Source organism: Mauremys mutica, chromosome 11 (assembly GCF_020497125.1).
Source record: "Mauremys mutica isolate MM-2020 ecotype Southern chromosome 11, ASM2049712v1, whole genome shotgun sequence".
NCBI lineage: Eukaryota > Metazoa > Chordata > Testudines > Geoemydidae > Mauremys > Mauremys mutica.
In genome coordinates, this window is record NC_059082.1 from 7000972 (window position 1) to 7015738 (window position 14767).

Genomic DNA, 14767 nt, shown 5'->3' on the forward strand with positions numbered 1-14767 from the left:
GTATTGATTTAGAGGCTAAATTTCTGCTTTGTGTTCTCTAGTTTATTTTAGATTATAAAAACGTGCAAAATTACCAACATTATCCTCCTGGACAACTGCCCAATTGTAGACTTCACTTGAAAATGTTCCACTAACGAAAAATTACAAAGCTGGGCCTGAAATACTACACAGATTACCATATGCCTTTGTACAAATATATTTGGATCCAACAGGATTTTGGCAGATATTACTTACCAAAATAGGTTTGTTTCACACAAACAGGATCTTGCAGGTAAAAGAATGTTTCTCATTAATTTCCTATACCATTTAAGGACAAACTACTTTAAGTTTGTCGGATAAGCATAATTAAACACAATTATATTGATTTACCCTCTGACTAAACCATGCTGAAGGAAAAAAAAAAGCTTTTTAAAATTATGTATAAAAATAATTTATTGTTTAACAATAGAAACAGTTATTCATTGTCTTAGTTAGGCATTCACTAATGTGTGCTCTTCTCTTAAGGAATAAAACGTAGCGTTTCATAAAAGAGTAATGACGACATCTTCTTGATGATACCAATATCACACATTTTTCAGTTGAAACACCCTTAAATAAATACCTGCTTCATTTATTGTAACGGACGATGAAATATTTAATGTTTCTATTCATTTACAGCTGTCCTGTTTGATAAATTTCATGCACTTTTTGTTTTATATTGTGCACTACCATTTCCTTTTCTTTCAGTCTTCTTCACTGTGGTAAGTTTGAGAGTGTGAAATCTGCAATCCCCATGAAGCGTTTTTGAATTCTGCTGGAACCAGGGATGTAAGTACCCATTATAGAAGTCAGCAGCTGTAAGCTTCTTCTTTAAGATGACAGTTTTGACTCCAACCCAGCCTTCCTAGAAAGGAAGATGCACACAGTAAGGACTCTACCTACTAGCTAAGTTTGTTAAAGTCTGGCCATTCTTATGTTCTTACGTTAGGGTGCAGATTATTAAAAACCAGAGGTAACAATCTAAAGATCTTCAGAACCTTGAATAGAAAGCAAAGGCAGAAAACATACCTTGCAACGTACCACCAATGTCTGTGACAATTTATGGTATAATACTGATCCGGGAACAATTCCATGTTCATTTAATAGCTGATCTGCAAACAAATAGGAACTTCTTGCATTTTCATGTTACTGAATAAGAGTAAAAAATATGAAACTTATTTTTATGCCTGTCTCTAAAACTAGACTTATGTAAAATTATCGGTTTGCACAAAAACCTCATTGTTCTTTATGATATATAGCAGAGAGGAGCAAGTCAGAGTAAGGGGTGAAAGTGTCCCATAAGTAGCAGAAGAATTCTAGCATGGTCCCTAACTTTTCCAAAAGCATGCATAAGCTCCCTTGTACTAATAAAGGCATGTCTGCTCTGTAGGGGACTTAGTGAAGCCACACTCTGCAGTACACTGCCTTCTAATGTCTTCGCTCCCCAGACAAAACAGTCAATGCAGCAGAGTAGATACTAGAGCAGTGATTCCCAAACTGGGGTTCGCAAAATGTTACAGGGGGTTCTTGGGAAAAAATTCCCTAATGGCGGACAGAGCTGTCCCTAGGGATCCTAAGCAGCATGGGGCCCGCAGCCCCTGAACTTCCAAGAGCTAAGCAGATCAAAGCGAGCCTATCTGTCACACTGAGGAGAGTCAAACTTCAAGGCTCCTTATAAGAAACGGAAGGGAGGTGAATATTTTTTGCTGTTTTTAAAATTAAATAGGCAGCTAGTATTGTTTTTAAATTATGAAGAACAAGTTTAAGCTTTTTTGTAACGTGTGCTGTTTGCCTGGACTGCTCAAGACCTGAATGCTTGTATAGGAGGAACTCTTGAGTGAGCTCTTGGAAAAGTGTTGCTGTTTTCATAATGTAATAAAAATACTGTAATGATAAATAATAAGTGTGTAATAAGCATGTCATAAAAACAAATTTTATATTTCCAAGATCACTGCTTTTATAATTTATACTCGGGTATAGGTGAAAATCCCTGGAAATATTCATTTTTAAGAGGGGGTTCGCGAGACCTGATGTGCTAATGAAAGGGGTTCACAGGCTGTTAAAGTTTGGGAACCACTGCACTAGAGGTATCATTAACTCTTCTTCTGGATGTTACCCATCTCCCTTGAGAGACTCCTAAAGGAGGAGGATTTTGGGAAACACAAAAGAGAGGCTGGCCTTCCTTGTGGATGACCCAGGCTCAACAGGTCTACAGGACCATGCCTATAACTATTAATTTTACCAGACACAGAAATAACAGAATCGTAGCAATGAAAGGCTAGAAGGGACCTCAAGAGGTCATCTAGTCCAGCCACCTATGCGGAGGCAGGGCCAGGTAAACCTAGACCATCCCCGACAGGTGTTTGTCCAACCTGTTTTTAAAGACCTCCAACAATGGGGATTCCAATACCTCCTTTGGAACCTTATTCCAGAATTCAATTACACTTAGTTAGAAAGTTTTTCCTATCGCCTAACTAAAGTCTCTCTTGATGCAGGTTAAGCTCATTACTTCCTGTCCTACCTTCAGTAGAGATGAAGAACAACTGATCATCATCCTCTTTATAACAGCTCTTAATGTATGTGAGACAGTTATCCAGTCCCTCCCCATAGCTTTCTTTTACAAGACTAAGCATATCCAGACGGAACCTTTCCTCACAGGCCAGGTTTTCTAAACATTTTATCATTTCTGTTGCTCTCCTCTGGACTCTCTCGCCAATTTATCTACATCTTTCCTAAAGTGCGGCACCCAGAACTCCAGCTGAGTCCTCACCAGTGCTGAGTAGAGTGGGACAATTAACTCCTGTGTCTTAAATATGACAGTCCTGTTAATACACCTCAGAATGACATTAGCTTTTTTTGTAACTGCATCATACTGTTGACTCGTATTCAGGTTGTGATCCACTATAACCCCCAAGTCCTTTGGCTAGGCAATTGTACTGCTAACAGTTATTCTCCATTTTGTATTTATGCATTTGATTTCTCCTTCCTAAAGGTAGTACATTTCATTTGTCTTTACTGAATTTCACCTGGTTGATTTCAGACCAACTCTCCAATTTATCAAGACCATTTTCCATTCTAATCCTGTCGTCCAAAGCACTTGCAACCCCCTCATCCCCCTTGATGTCATCTGCAAATCTTATAAGCACACTCTTCACAGCATTATCCAAGTCATTAATAAAAAGACACTGGGAGCAATTTATAAGTTTTTATGCATTTAAATGAGACTATTTAGTCTTCTTTAATTCCACTAAACTCCTAGTTAAAATACTGCATCATGTAACTGTCGCCCAGCATTGCTTCCTGTTCACTTCCAATTGAATCAAATCACTGTCAGGGTTTGCTACAAGATTTTACAGAGAATGTTAACAGATTAAAGTAAATACCAGCAAAGCTGCGGATGTTATGCACTTCCACAAAATCCAGAAGTTTAACAGTATTTCCCATCCACAATGTCTGCAATGGAAGCTGGAAATACATAAGGAGAGATGACAAACTGAGAACATTTTTACAGGAGTCTCAGTCAACTTTTTTTTTTCCCATGGGAAAAGTGTAGTAAACAGCACTAAGGTAAAGGTTTAGGGACTATTCCTGGTAGGGTGGACTGTCTACATCTCATAAGGTATATAAGCACCTGACCCTTTTTGTTGTTCTCCTATTCCTTCCCTCTTAAAACTTCTTTACAACCATATTAAGCTACATATTTAAAAAGTCACAGTATATACTCATTCATAAGCCGAATATTTTTGGTAAAAAAGTGACGCATCAAAGAATGGGGGTTGGCTTCTAAATGGGTCTACACCAAAATTTGATGATTTTAAACTCTATGGAATCACTGAAGTGAATATTTAATACATTGTCATTTTGTTTACCTGGAGCGCTTGCAGGCATGGAGCCCCTCAGCTCTCTGTGGCCGCAGTTTGCCATTCCCAGCCAATGGGAGCCACTTCCTGCAGCTCCCATTGGCTGGGAACGGCAAACCACAGCCACAGGGAGCTGAGGGGCTCCATGCCTGCAGACGCTCCAGGTAAACAAAACATCCTGACCCGCCAGCAGCTTACCCTGATGGGCTGGGAGCCAAAGTTTGCCAACCCCTGAAATATAGGGTCAGCTTATGAAAGGATTATGCAGTTTTTGCTATTTTTACCTAACCATCTTGGGGGGGAGGAGGGGTCGGCTTATAAATGAACGGGCTAATGAACAAGTATATACGGAAGTCTCTAGCACTAACAGTGAATGATAAATACCAAAATACACTTGGATGGAGGACTCAAGAACTCCTATACATATGAAATTTCAACACTTCACAAACAAGCAATGTGTGTACACAAACCTGGTATGTTTGCATTAGATATCTGGAGGATACATTTGCATCTTTTAAAACAGTTAACCATAACTTTACGCAGTACTTCACAAATACAGCAGCATTCCGTTGAATGAATGCACTCTCTGAAGTACCATAGATATTATCCCCATTTTACTGACAGGGAAATTGAAGCAGAGAGGTTAAATAACTTGGCAAGGTCACAGTGAGTTGACAACAGAACTAGAATTAGAACTCAGGAGATGTTCTTGGATCCATGTCCTATCCTCATGCAACCTGACTGCTTTGCCTCTCTAAAAAGAGCCAAGCCACCATTTAAAAGGCTAAAGCATCAACACCCAATTAGGGTAAGAGTTACCTTAAAGGAAAGCTTCCAAAAAATTACTACTGGTTTGTCTTACCGTAGGTCCTATGGCACGTTGTAGTCGTAGTATGTGCTCAGGAGTTTGTTCTTCCCATTTTATACAACTCATAGCAATAGTGACTTTAGGAGCTAGAAAAAAAGCAAAGCAAAAAAGATTTTATATTTTTGCTGTGTGTTTATTTACAACTGTAATTTGTAAAGTCATTAAAAGCGTCTTGATGAACCACCAGCACTAGAAGATCACACAAGTTAACACCACCTATGCTCAAGCCTAACAGTTAATTTTCTGGTAACAGACAGGAACAGCATGAAACTGATTAGATTCTGCAGCGTTCTACCCCCATGATGTTAATCCTTTACCACAGAAGTCATTGGAAGTTTTCCGTTGATTTCAAGAGATAGAGACACAGCCCTAAATAAGAACCAACACACACAAGAGTGCCCAAAATTTAAAAAAAAAACCATAATGTAGGATCACGGGAACTGAATTCTATGCCCAGGTAATATTGAAAAAATAAAAAACATACAATTTGCATTAAATACTTAGTACCTACCGAATGTTACTCCTTCATTTGGTTGCTCTCTTTTGTTTTTTAAACTTTCAGGTAAGTTTTTCAAAACTGAAATGAGCTGCAAAACAAAAAAAGGCTTTGTACAGAAGAAATTTAAATAGTACATGAACATTATATTAAATATATTGCCAGTAGCATTCCTCCAAGACTTTTAAAGCCACACACATTTTGATCAGTCCAACTTTCTAAAAGCTCAAAAGAAATTCATTTCACTGAACTAAGAACACACCTAACTGTGCTATAAACTAATTTTTTCCAATTAAAACAAAATTCCTCAGCCTCATGCTGGCAGGTAGCCTGCTAGTGTCACCAGGTGTAAAATCAAGTGAAAAAGCTGCCACTGACTTCAATGGAAGCAATGTCAGCCTGAGTATTCATACAGCATATTTAAAAAGTTGTTCTTTGACATAGGTGCTGACTCCGGGGCTGGAGCACCCACAGAAAAAAAAAATAGTGGGTGCTCAGCACCCACCAGCCACCCCCGAACAGCTGCTGGGGGTTGTGCAGCGAGGACAGGGGCCTTGGGGGAGGGGTGGAGTGGAAGCAGGGCCCCTGGGTGGAATGGGTGTGAAGCATCCACCCGGGGAAAAAAAAAAAGTCTGTGTCTGTGCTTTGGACAGTTAAACTAGACCTAGTCCCCACTGGAACCAGTTAACAGACTGGGACACCAATAATGCCAATGCATCTTTTCAGCAATGCAGAATGCTCAGAACTGCCAAATTTCAGACCACTTGAATCTATTTTCCTGTCAAAGCTTGCAGTTAAATCATCATAGCATTAAAAACAGTTAGGTTTGTGTATTGAGGGAATGTACTCCTTTGTTTTCTAATGCATTTACAAATAGCTCATAACAAGGAATGTTTCTCAGAATGGAAACTTTGAGGACAATGCAATGAATAAAGTGGGCAGTTACTTGCATAGGTTTACCATGTTCGCACCCAACTTTGATAATATTGCTTCTAGTTCCTTTGCTGTGCACTGGGAAGGAACAGCATACCTTTCCTGCTTAATAATTGGACCTACATCAAATCTAAAAACAAAAAACATACGCATTAGCTTCTTCCTCTAGTAGACTATCATTTCATTCACACTAGATCTAGTGTACAATTTACCACAAGGCTAGTGTATTAACTCAGTTGCTAGCTATACTCATTTGCAAGCAGAAAAAAAGAAAAATGACAATTTTAACACTGGGTTCACAAGTCAACATTATGGAAAAGAAAATAGGATTGTATAACAGATGCAAGCTGAAACTGGTCTGAATTCTTGACTTACAATTCCAAGTGCTTTATTTCAAAAGAAAAATGGCCTGAAATATTCAAGGTGAATTTCATACATTATTGAGATCTGTTATCCAACAGAAGTATGATCGGAAGAATATTCCTCTAGTATAGCTAAAAACAGACAGGTCCACAGTAAAGGGACATAGCATGCACCTTTTAATGTATTTGGTACACTATGCCACTTCATTTTATGTTCAGCTTCAGAAATGAATAAGTTTGTAGAACCTGTGAGTATACCATATAACATCTAGAGAAGCAGATCATCAGAGGAGAAAAGTAATTTACCAGTTTCACTGCACAGTTGATTTGAGATCAGTAGTCCTGCAGATCTAGTGCTATTTTTAACGTGTATAGCACAAAGTGCTAAACAGACAGCTGTGATTGGTGGTCTGGTGGAAAATCAATTTGTCCACTCACAAGCCGTATATATGACCAGTCATAGCAGTTCAGGTAAAACTTCTGAACTGTTTTAAAGTATTTAATATTAAATCATCTGTATAGGTGCATATATCCATTTTAATTAAATAAAATTTAACGTCAATACTATTTAACTTTAAAAGAATGCATCATCAACACAGTATTAATTTAATATTTGTGAAAGGCAGACATTGCAGTGATTTAATCTTTTTTTTGTATTTAAATTATGTTTGCTGTACCTTTTAGGCTTAATTTGCATAATTGTCACCCCAGTTACTGTATCACCATGAAGCACTGCGTGGACTATTGGTGCTGGGCCACGCCACCTTGGGAGATAGCTGGGATGGACATTCAACACGCCACTGAATCAGAATATTTTTAAATTAGAATAGGACCAGTAATTCTGTAACACATATAAATGGGTATTAACCATTTATTACACTGAACTTCCTTTTTTATAAAAACCATGTTTTAACTCTTTAGATGTATTGAAAATTCAATCAGCTTCACTAAGTCATACACCTCTACCTCGATATAACGCGACCCGATATAACACGAATTCGGATATAATACGGTAAAGCAGTGTTCCAGGGGAGTGGGGCTGAGCACTCCGGTGGATCAAAGCAAGTTCGATATAATGCGGTTTCACCTATAATGCTGTAAGATTTTTTGGCTCCCGAGGACAGCATTATATCGAGGTAGAGGTGTATTTAAAATGCCAATCCTAAGAGCAAATAAGCATTTTAGAGGCATATTTACACTATATAGCTTTAATGCCTGGCCAAACGTGAACAGGGGAAGGGGAACAGAAGAAGTAAGGGGAACACACCACATATTTAGAAGGACCTCATTAACTTTTTTTAAGTCATTTCTGTACGTCAACATTTTTGTTTTTGAATCTACTATTGTTACAAGTAGCACTGGAACAGATTCAAGAAAATAAATTTATCTATTTTGTTCAGTTTATTAACTTTGCACATTTGATAGACTTTCTGCATAATCAGTTCACAGTTTGCACAGAAAGTTGTGTGGATCTTTCACTCAGCAAATGGGGAAAGAAAAACAGTGCAAGGAAATGTGATTTTCAAAGCAATAAAAATCTGCTGCAGAACTCAGCAACAAACTTAGTATTTGCTGCGACTCAACTTTTTTTTTTTTTTTTAAATGACTGGTTTTCAAGTCGATGGTGTCCCTTTAAAGGGATTCTTCACAATGCAAAAGACCCAAATCTCAGATGGTCTTTTCACATGCTACTATAACCAAAATCAGTCATACACAGACAACTTAAAACTAGCTTCACCGCCAAAACAGACTATATGACAAAAACATATACCATACCCGAAAACAGGCTGCTGCTCCATCATATGTGACTTACTATGGAAACTGAAGAATGAGGTCCTCACTCAGAAGGCGCCCAAACGATGCCACCACCCCGACATCAAACTGGCCACTGGGTCCTGTATCCGGCCAGTCGTGGGTTGGGAGCTGGAACTGCTGGGCGCAGTTTTTCACAGGAAGACCCCTCGGCAAAGGGGATGGCAGGGTCACCACCTCCAGCCTGTCTATGAGCGGCTCCTCCCTGGGCTCCCTGTGGCAGAATGACAAGGTGGCACATGCCAGTGAGTGACCAGCACAGCCAGGACGGGAAGGCAAAGCCTCTCCACGCACAACAGGTGGAGAAACAGCAGCTCCTGACTTTCTGCTCCCCCAGGCACCCAACCCTCCCCTCCCCTCCCCTGCCTCATGGCCCACCACCCCCTCCTCCCCTGCCCCCCGTCCCCAGCCTCTGCTCCCCCTCCCCCTCTGCCCCCCATCCTCCCCTCCTCCTCCCCCCCCGCCTCATGGCCCACCCCAGCCTCTCCCCCTCCCCCGCCTCTTGGCCCACCACCCCCTCCCCAGCCCCCGCTCCCCCTCCCCAGCTTCCCCTCCTCCCCTGCCTCTGCTCCCCCTCCCCAGCTCCCACCCCCACGGTCTCCCCCTCCCATGGTCTCCGCTCCCCCCGGCACCTGGCGGCCTCCAGCGCCCTCAGGGACTCGGCGGCGAACTCGTCGGTGCCGAAGAACAGGACCCGCCACGGGGGCTTCCCCCGGGGGGCCCCGAGCTCGGCCAGCCCGCGGGCGGCGGCGGCGGCGGCGGCGGCTCCCTCCCGCCAAGCCCGCAGCAGCCTCCCCCTCATGCTGCCCGAGGCCCAACCCGCTTCCGGGGTCGCGGCACGCGGTGACGCAAACACGCCACGCAGACCGCCTGAGCACGGCCTGGCGCGATGACGTCACGCCCCGCTGCGCCGCGGCGATGGGAGGGGCCTGAGGAGGGGGCGTTGCCTGGGCGGCGGGGCGGGGCTTAGGCTGTGCTATATATGCGTGGGGGAGGGCTCTGGGGACTAGACAGGGCAGCTGAAGCCCAGGAGACCCTGAGCCTCCCTTGTCCTGAGGGGAGCAGCGAGGTCCCTGCCCACAGCCCCCTCCTGCACCCTGAACCAGGGCCACCCCTAGGCTTTATGGGGCCCTGCGCAGTGTTATGAAGCTGGTGCCCTGCGCCTGATGGCAGCCCGGGCTGGCAGCCTCGGGGAAGGACGAGGCACCGGCTGGCCGCCTGCCTCACCAGCACCCCACAGAGACCCCCGGACCCTCTCCCTCACGCAGCATGTGTGGCGACGGTGCAGTCGGCTCTGTGAATACGGCCCCAGCTAAGGAGACTGCAGTGCGCTGGGTGTGCGGGAGCCGACCCGCTCTTACCCGCGGTCGTGGGCGATGGGTGAAGCTGCTGCTTGGGGAGACCAGCTCCCCAGCCCACCTGTTCTGCCTGAGGCCCCGCCCATATGCCACCCCCTGCTCTCCTCCTGGCCCTGCCCCACTCAACTCAGGCCCCGCCCTCTCCTACTGTCTTCCTCCTCTCTTCCCTCCCCCACCCTGCTCACCCCCTTCCAGCCAAATCCCTGAACCCAAATGAAGCAAATGACATTAAAGAAATTGCAGAAGAGGGTTTTTTTTCAAAAGAAAATGGAGTATGTTTTCCATTGCATGCCAGCTGGTGAAGACTGGACATGCAGAAAGTACCTAATTAAAAGCACTAAATTTGGGAATAAAAGATGTCAGTCACAGGTTTTTTGATATGCCCTGAAATTTGTCAGAGATTTATTTGCAAAAACTTTGTAGTAAGGGCGAGTCAGCTGTCCTGCTGAGTACAACATTAAATATTATGGAATACATGATACAGCTCTTCTCTGTTTTACATTGTCTTAATCAATAATTTAAAGCTGTTTTTATAGTTTAAATGTACTCTTAAGCCTTCATAAAGAAATCATTCCAGATAACTACATATTTAACTCACTGAAACAAAGACATTATTTTCAATTAATCAGCCACAGAGGCTTAGTGTCTTCATAACAATGTTCATTGCTTTTTGAAAAAGGGACAATAATTTACATTGTGTGATCTCCATAACAATAGACATGTTTATGAAAGTTCACCAACTTTAAAAAACATGTTTCCAAAGATTTTAGGTATAACAAAGGATTTTATATCTTACTAAGCTACTGATTTTGCTGGAGGGTTCTCTTAAAACTAGTTCATCAAATAGTCAGAAGTGAAGAAAGGGACGCTCGTTTGTCCAGCTATCTGGAAGGAAAGGGGTGTTGTCCCTTTAAGGGCTCTCTTCAACAGCAGGGTGAAGGGAGAAAGGGATGGATAGAAAGGACAGGAAGACTTTGGAAGCAATTTTTTGGTACTATAGTAATTAAAATTAAAATGTGTATTTTAGATAAGGGTGGTCTTTTGAAGAATTTATTTAAAAAACTGTATGTCTGAAGAGCCAAGCATTTAAGGCTAAAGATGGATACTCAGATTACGCATCTAAAAATCTATGCATGGATTTTTAGAGATGTGATTTTATAATCTTCAGCAATCTTCTAATGAAAGATTTTTAAAGCAAATTTTAAACTAAGGTCCTGTAGACTAACATGTTCTGAGTAAATATTACAGTGATGCACAACTGTTTTTGTCAGTAAATTCAGAAACTGACAGTATATACCTGAGGGTTGGCAAATGCCTGTTAAATGGCTTCATTACCACTTGAATGGCTCTGGCAGGCTGGAAGACTTTTACACTTTTAAGTTACTAGATCCCCTCTGGAGGAAGATTCACCAGGCTGCAGCACCCAACTGTGGGAGCCTGCAGGAAGGGACAGAACAGAGATAGAAAGAGGTGGAAGGGTGGACACTAAGACCCAGGGGTGCCTCAATTTTTTGGGTGCCCTACACAGCCCCATATGCTGTATATGCCTAAGGACGGCCCTGCCCTGAACCCTTCATTTCTGGCCCCACCCTGGAGCCCACACCCCCAGTTAGAGCCCTCACCCCCTCCCGCACCCCAACCCCCTGCCCCAGCCCAGTGAAAGTGAGTGAGGGTGGGGGAGAGCGAGCCACCGAAGGAGGGGGAATGTAGTGAGCGGGGGGCGGGGCCTCAGGGAAGGGGTGGGGCAGGGGTGGGGCCTCAGGAAAGGGGCATGGCTAGGGTGTTCGGGTTTTGTGCAATTAGAAAGTTGGCAACCCTAGCTGGTGCATGGTACTTCCCACACCAGCGCCCAAGGGAGTGCAGCCTTTGTGTTGGCAGGGTGCGGACAGCAACACGGATAAACCTGAATATCTACCAACCTGAGTGTGCAGAGCCGCCCTGGCTGCGCTTAGCAGACTGCGTTAGAGTTTGATTTAAGACTATTTGTGTATATTGTGTGATAGACCCTGGCCAGTTGGGTACAGCAGAATAGCAGAAGGCAGATATACCGGCCACTGGATTAACAATTTTCTGTTCCATGACTGGCCAGAGCAGGGGCTGCTCCAGGCTAATGAGAACACTTGATTCTAATTAACCTGCAAAGTTAGGTGAGGCCATTAAGCTAATGTGACCACCTGACTCTAATTAAGGCCCTGCTGATACTATAAAAAGGCCTCACTCCAGCCAGCCAGAGGAGAGGAAGTGCTGCTGAAGGGCTGGTTAATGAAGACACTCTCAAGCCATCGGTAAGGGAGCCCTAAGGTAAGGGTGAAGAAGGGAGAAGCAGAAGAGCTGTGGGGAAGTGGCCCAGGGAAATGTAGCAACTCTGGCAGTGAAAGGTTGGCTGCCAACAGCTGCTACCATTAGGGTCCCTGGGCCGGAACCTGGAGTAGAGGATGGGCCCGGGTTCCCCCCAACCCACCACTACAGGAACAGCTCCTGGGAGGGGAAGTCAGGCCCCTGTCAGGACAGGAGGCTAAATTGTTCTGAAATAAGCCCCCAGGAACAACAGAGACTGTGGGAGTTCTCTCCCCAACCTCCTTGCAGGCCTATGATGAACAGGGCTCAGCAGACTGTAACCCTGGCCCTGGAGAGAGAAGGGCTACGTGGAGGGTCACAGTGAGCCACTGAGGCTAAGCATAAACCTCCTAGAAGTGCAGGACCCCTGGGGGCAAGGTCAGACCAGGGCCGGCCAGAGGATTCCTGGGGTCTCTGGCGGCGGGGGGCCCTTCCGTTCCGGGACCCGCCGCTGAAGTGCCCCGAAGACCCGCAGCAGGGCCCCCCCGGCCACCAAATTACCGCCGAAGCGGGACCCGCAGCCGAAGTGCAGCCCAGTCTTCGGCGGTAATTTGGTGGTGGGGGGGCCCCCCCCCCGCGGGTCTTTGGGGCACTTCGGCGGCGGGTCCCAGAACGGAAGGGCCCCCCGCCGCCGAATTACCGCTGAAGACCGAGCTGAACTTCGGCGGTGGGTCCCGCTTCGGCGGTAATTTGCCAGTGGGGGGTCCTTCCGCCCCGGAGCGGAAGGACCCCCCGCCGGCGAAGACCGGGAGCGGAAGAAGCTCCTGGGCCCAGCCCCGCAAGAGTTTTCCGGGCCCCCCGGAGCGAGTGAAGGACCCCGTTCCAGGGGCCCCAAAAAACTCTTGTGGGGGCCCCTGTGGGGCCCAGGGCCTGGGGCAAATTGCCCCTCTTGCCCCCCCCTCTGGGCGGCCCTGGGTCAGAGCTCTGCCACAATTGACATATGGTGTGGACAGTTTGTGTTTTAATAGTTACAATGCTTTAACTTTTTGAATTGCAATGTCTACTGTCATGAAATAATTATCTAGCTCCCCCCCACTTAATTTCCAATCACTGAGAAAATTGAAACCAATAAAAATTTTTTAAAAGTTTTAAAAATATCAATATTATCCCTCAAAATTGTAAAAAAATTAAATTCTGCCATGCTTATATCTAGTTAGATATTATATTATACTTAATAGAGAGAACATTATATTGTAAAATCAAAGGGACTTTATGAAGCCAATACAATAATGCAACTAATGCTTTCAGGAACAAAAATGTTCTGGACTTACTGTATTTTCACTGTTGGATACTACCATGAGGAGGCTCAAAATACCATGAGTAGCCAAGATCTTACATTGCATCAGCCCTGTAAATGGTTCCCCAAGGTGTTAAACGCATCACACGCTAATCACAATGTTATGGCTCTCCAAATTTATTTCGTCCATTTTTTTTAGGAGATACTTTAATCACTGTTTCCTGCTACTGTTGTGTTCCTACTATGGCAGAGCAGCAAAATGTCAGCTTCTGTTCCTTGTCAGAATGAGTCCTCATGGAAATTTCAGCTGCAACCATGCAATTTTTGTGAACCTAAGTGGTTTTTCACCCCATCTATATTTGCTTTCTTTGATCATCTTCACAACCAGCAACACAGAATCTAACCCTCTTTCTTGCACATGATCTTGTAACCTTTGGCCATGTGTTTTAAACTGGCTACATTTAGACATAGTATAATGTGTAAACATTAAGTGAAAAAATGTCAGGCAAAAAAGGGTGACTGTTGACACTAAAGTCACTGACATCCTTCTGGTTTTGAGCAAGATTGATGAGTAACTGCTGCATTGGAAAAGTTAATTCTTTTGGTGAGAACATGCTCTGCTTTAGCAATGGTTATAATTTAAAGAATGTTCTTTTCTTGTAAAGTACAAAGTCAGGATAATCACTTAATGAACAGTCTTCTCCCATAACATCAGAATGAAAATATTTTATCATTATCTAAGAGCATTCTTTTCTCTATGAGAAGAGGGTTTATATACGTAACTCTAAGTTTAATTTGAATTACCAGTATGTGGTCAAATTTCCTACACTTCTAGATGACAATATCCCCTAGTAACTTTGACACTAAGAAGTTGTTCAGCAGAGTATCTAAGAATTTGGAAATATTGTAGGTAGTCTAGTGTTGATATGGATTATTTACTAGTTAAATTACAGAATTTGTATAAGAAGCATACGCAGGAAAAATTATCTATAGATGGCACTGTCCATTGCAGAGGTCATGTAATCTTTAACTTTCTAGTTTCATATTTGGCTAGGGAATAGAGATGCTGTTCCCTTCCAGCTTTCATTCACCCAATTTTAGATTTCTGGAGGTGGCGCTGCTCAACTAGTATATGGTCAGTGCCATATCAGTGACTCTAGCCCCATGGGTGAAGGCAGAGGGGGAACAGCGAGGCTACACTATATAGCACACGCCTGGTGGTGGGTTGTAGGGTATGTGGAGCTACGTGCCAGTGAAAAGCAGGATGTGGTGTGTAGCTGTGCATGCCATTGAAAGACTCAGGCAAGGGCAAGGCAGCAGGGAACACCTCAGACAGCAGGGAGACTTTCCCTACAGCGGGGCGAGGCTTTGGCAGCTCCCTGTTATAAAGAAAAGCTCCAGCAGCAGAGAGCTGCTAGAGCCTTTCCCCGCTGCAGGAGTCTTCACTGTGACAGGGAAAGATTCCAACAGGGGGTGGCAGCGGGAC

General features: G+C 44.0%; 1 protein-coding gene across 1 annotated transcript; it reads right to left on the reverse strand.

Moving 5' to 3' along the window:
- Window positions 1–405: 405 nt before the first annotated feature.
- Window positions 406–9170, reverse strand: MTFMT (mitochondrial methionyl-tRNA formyltransferase). The gene is made up of 9 exons (XM_044981051.1): window positions 8982–9170; window positions 8351–8563; window positions 7215–7337; window positions 6203–6305; window positions 5258–5333; window positions 4741–4832; window positions 3402–3483; window positions 1048–1130; window positions 406–883 (listed from the first exon to the last, which is right to left on the reverse strand). The coding sequence occupies exons 1-9, from the start codon at window positions 9149–9151 to the stop codon at window positions 677–679; spliced, it is 1149 nt and encodes a 382-aa protein (XP_044836986.1). The 5' UTR covers window positions 9152–9170; the 3' UTR covers window positions 406–676.
- Between the last annotated feature and the right edge of the window lie 5597 nt (window positions 9171–14767).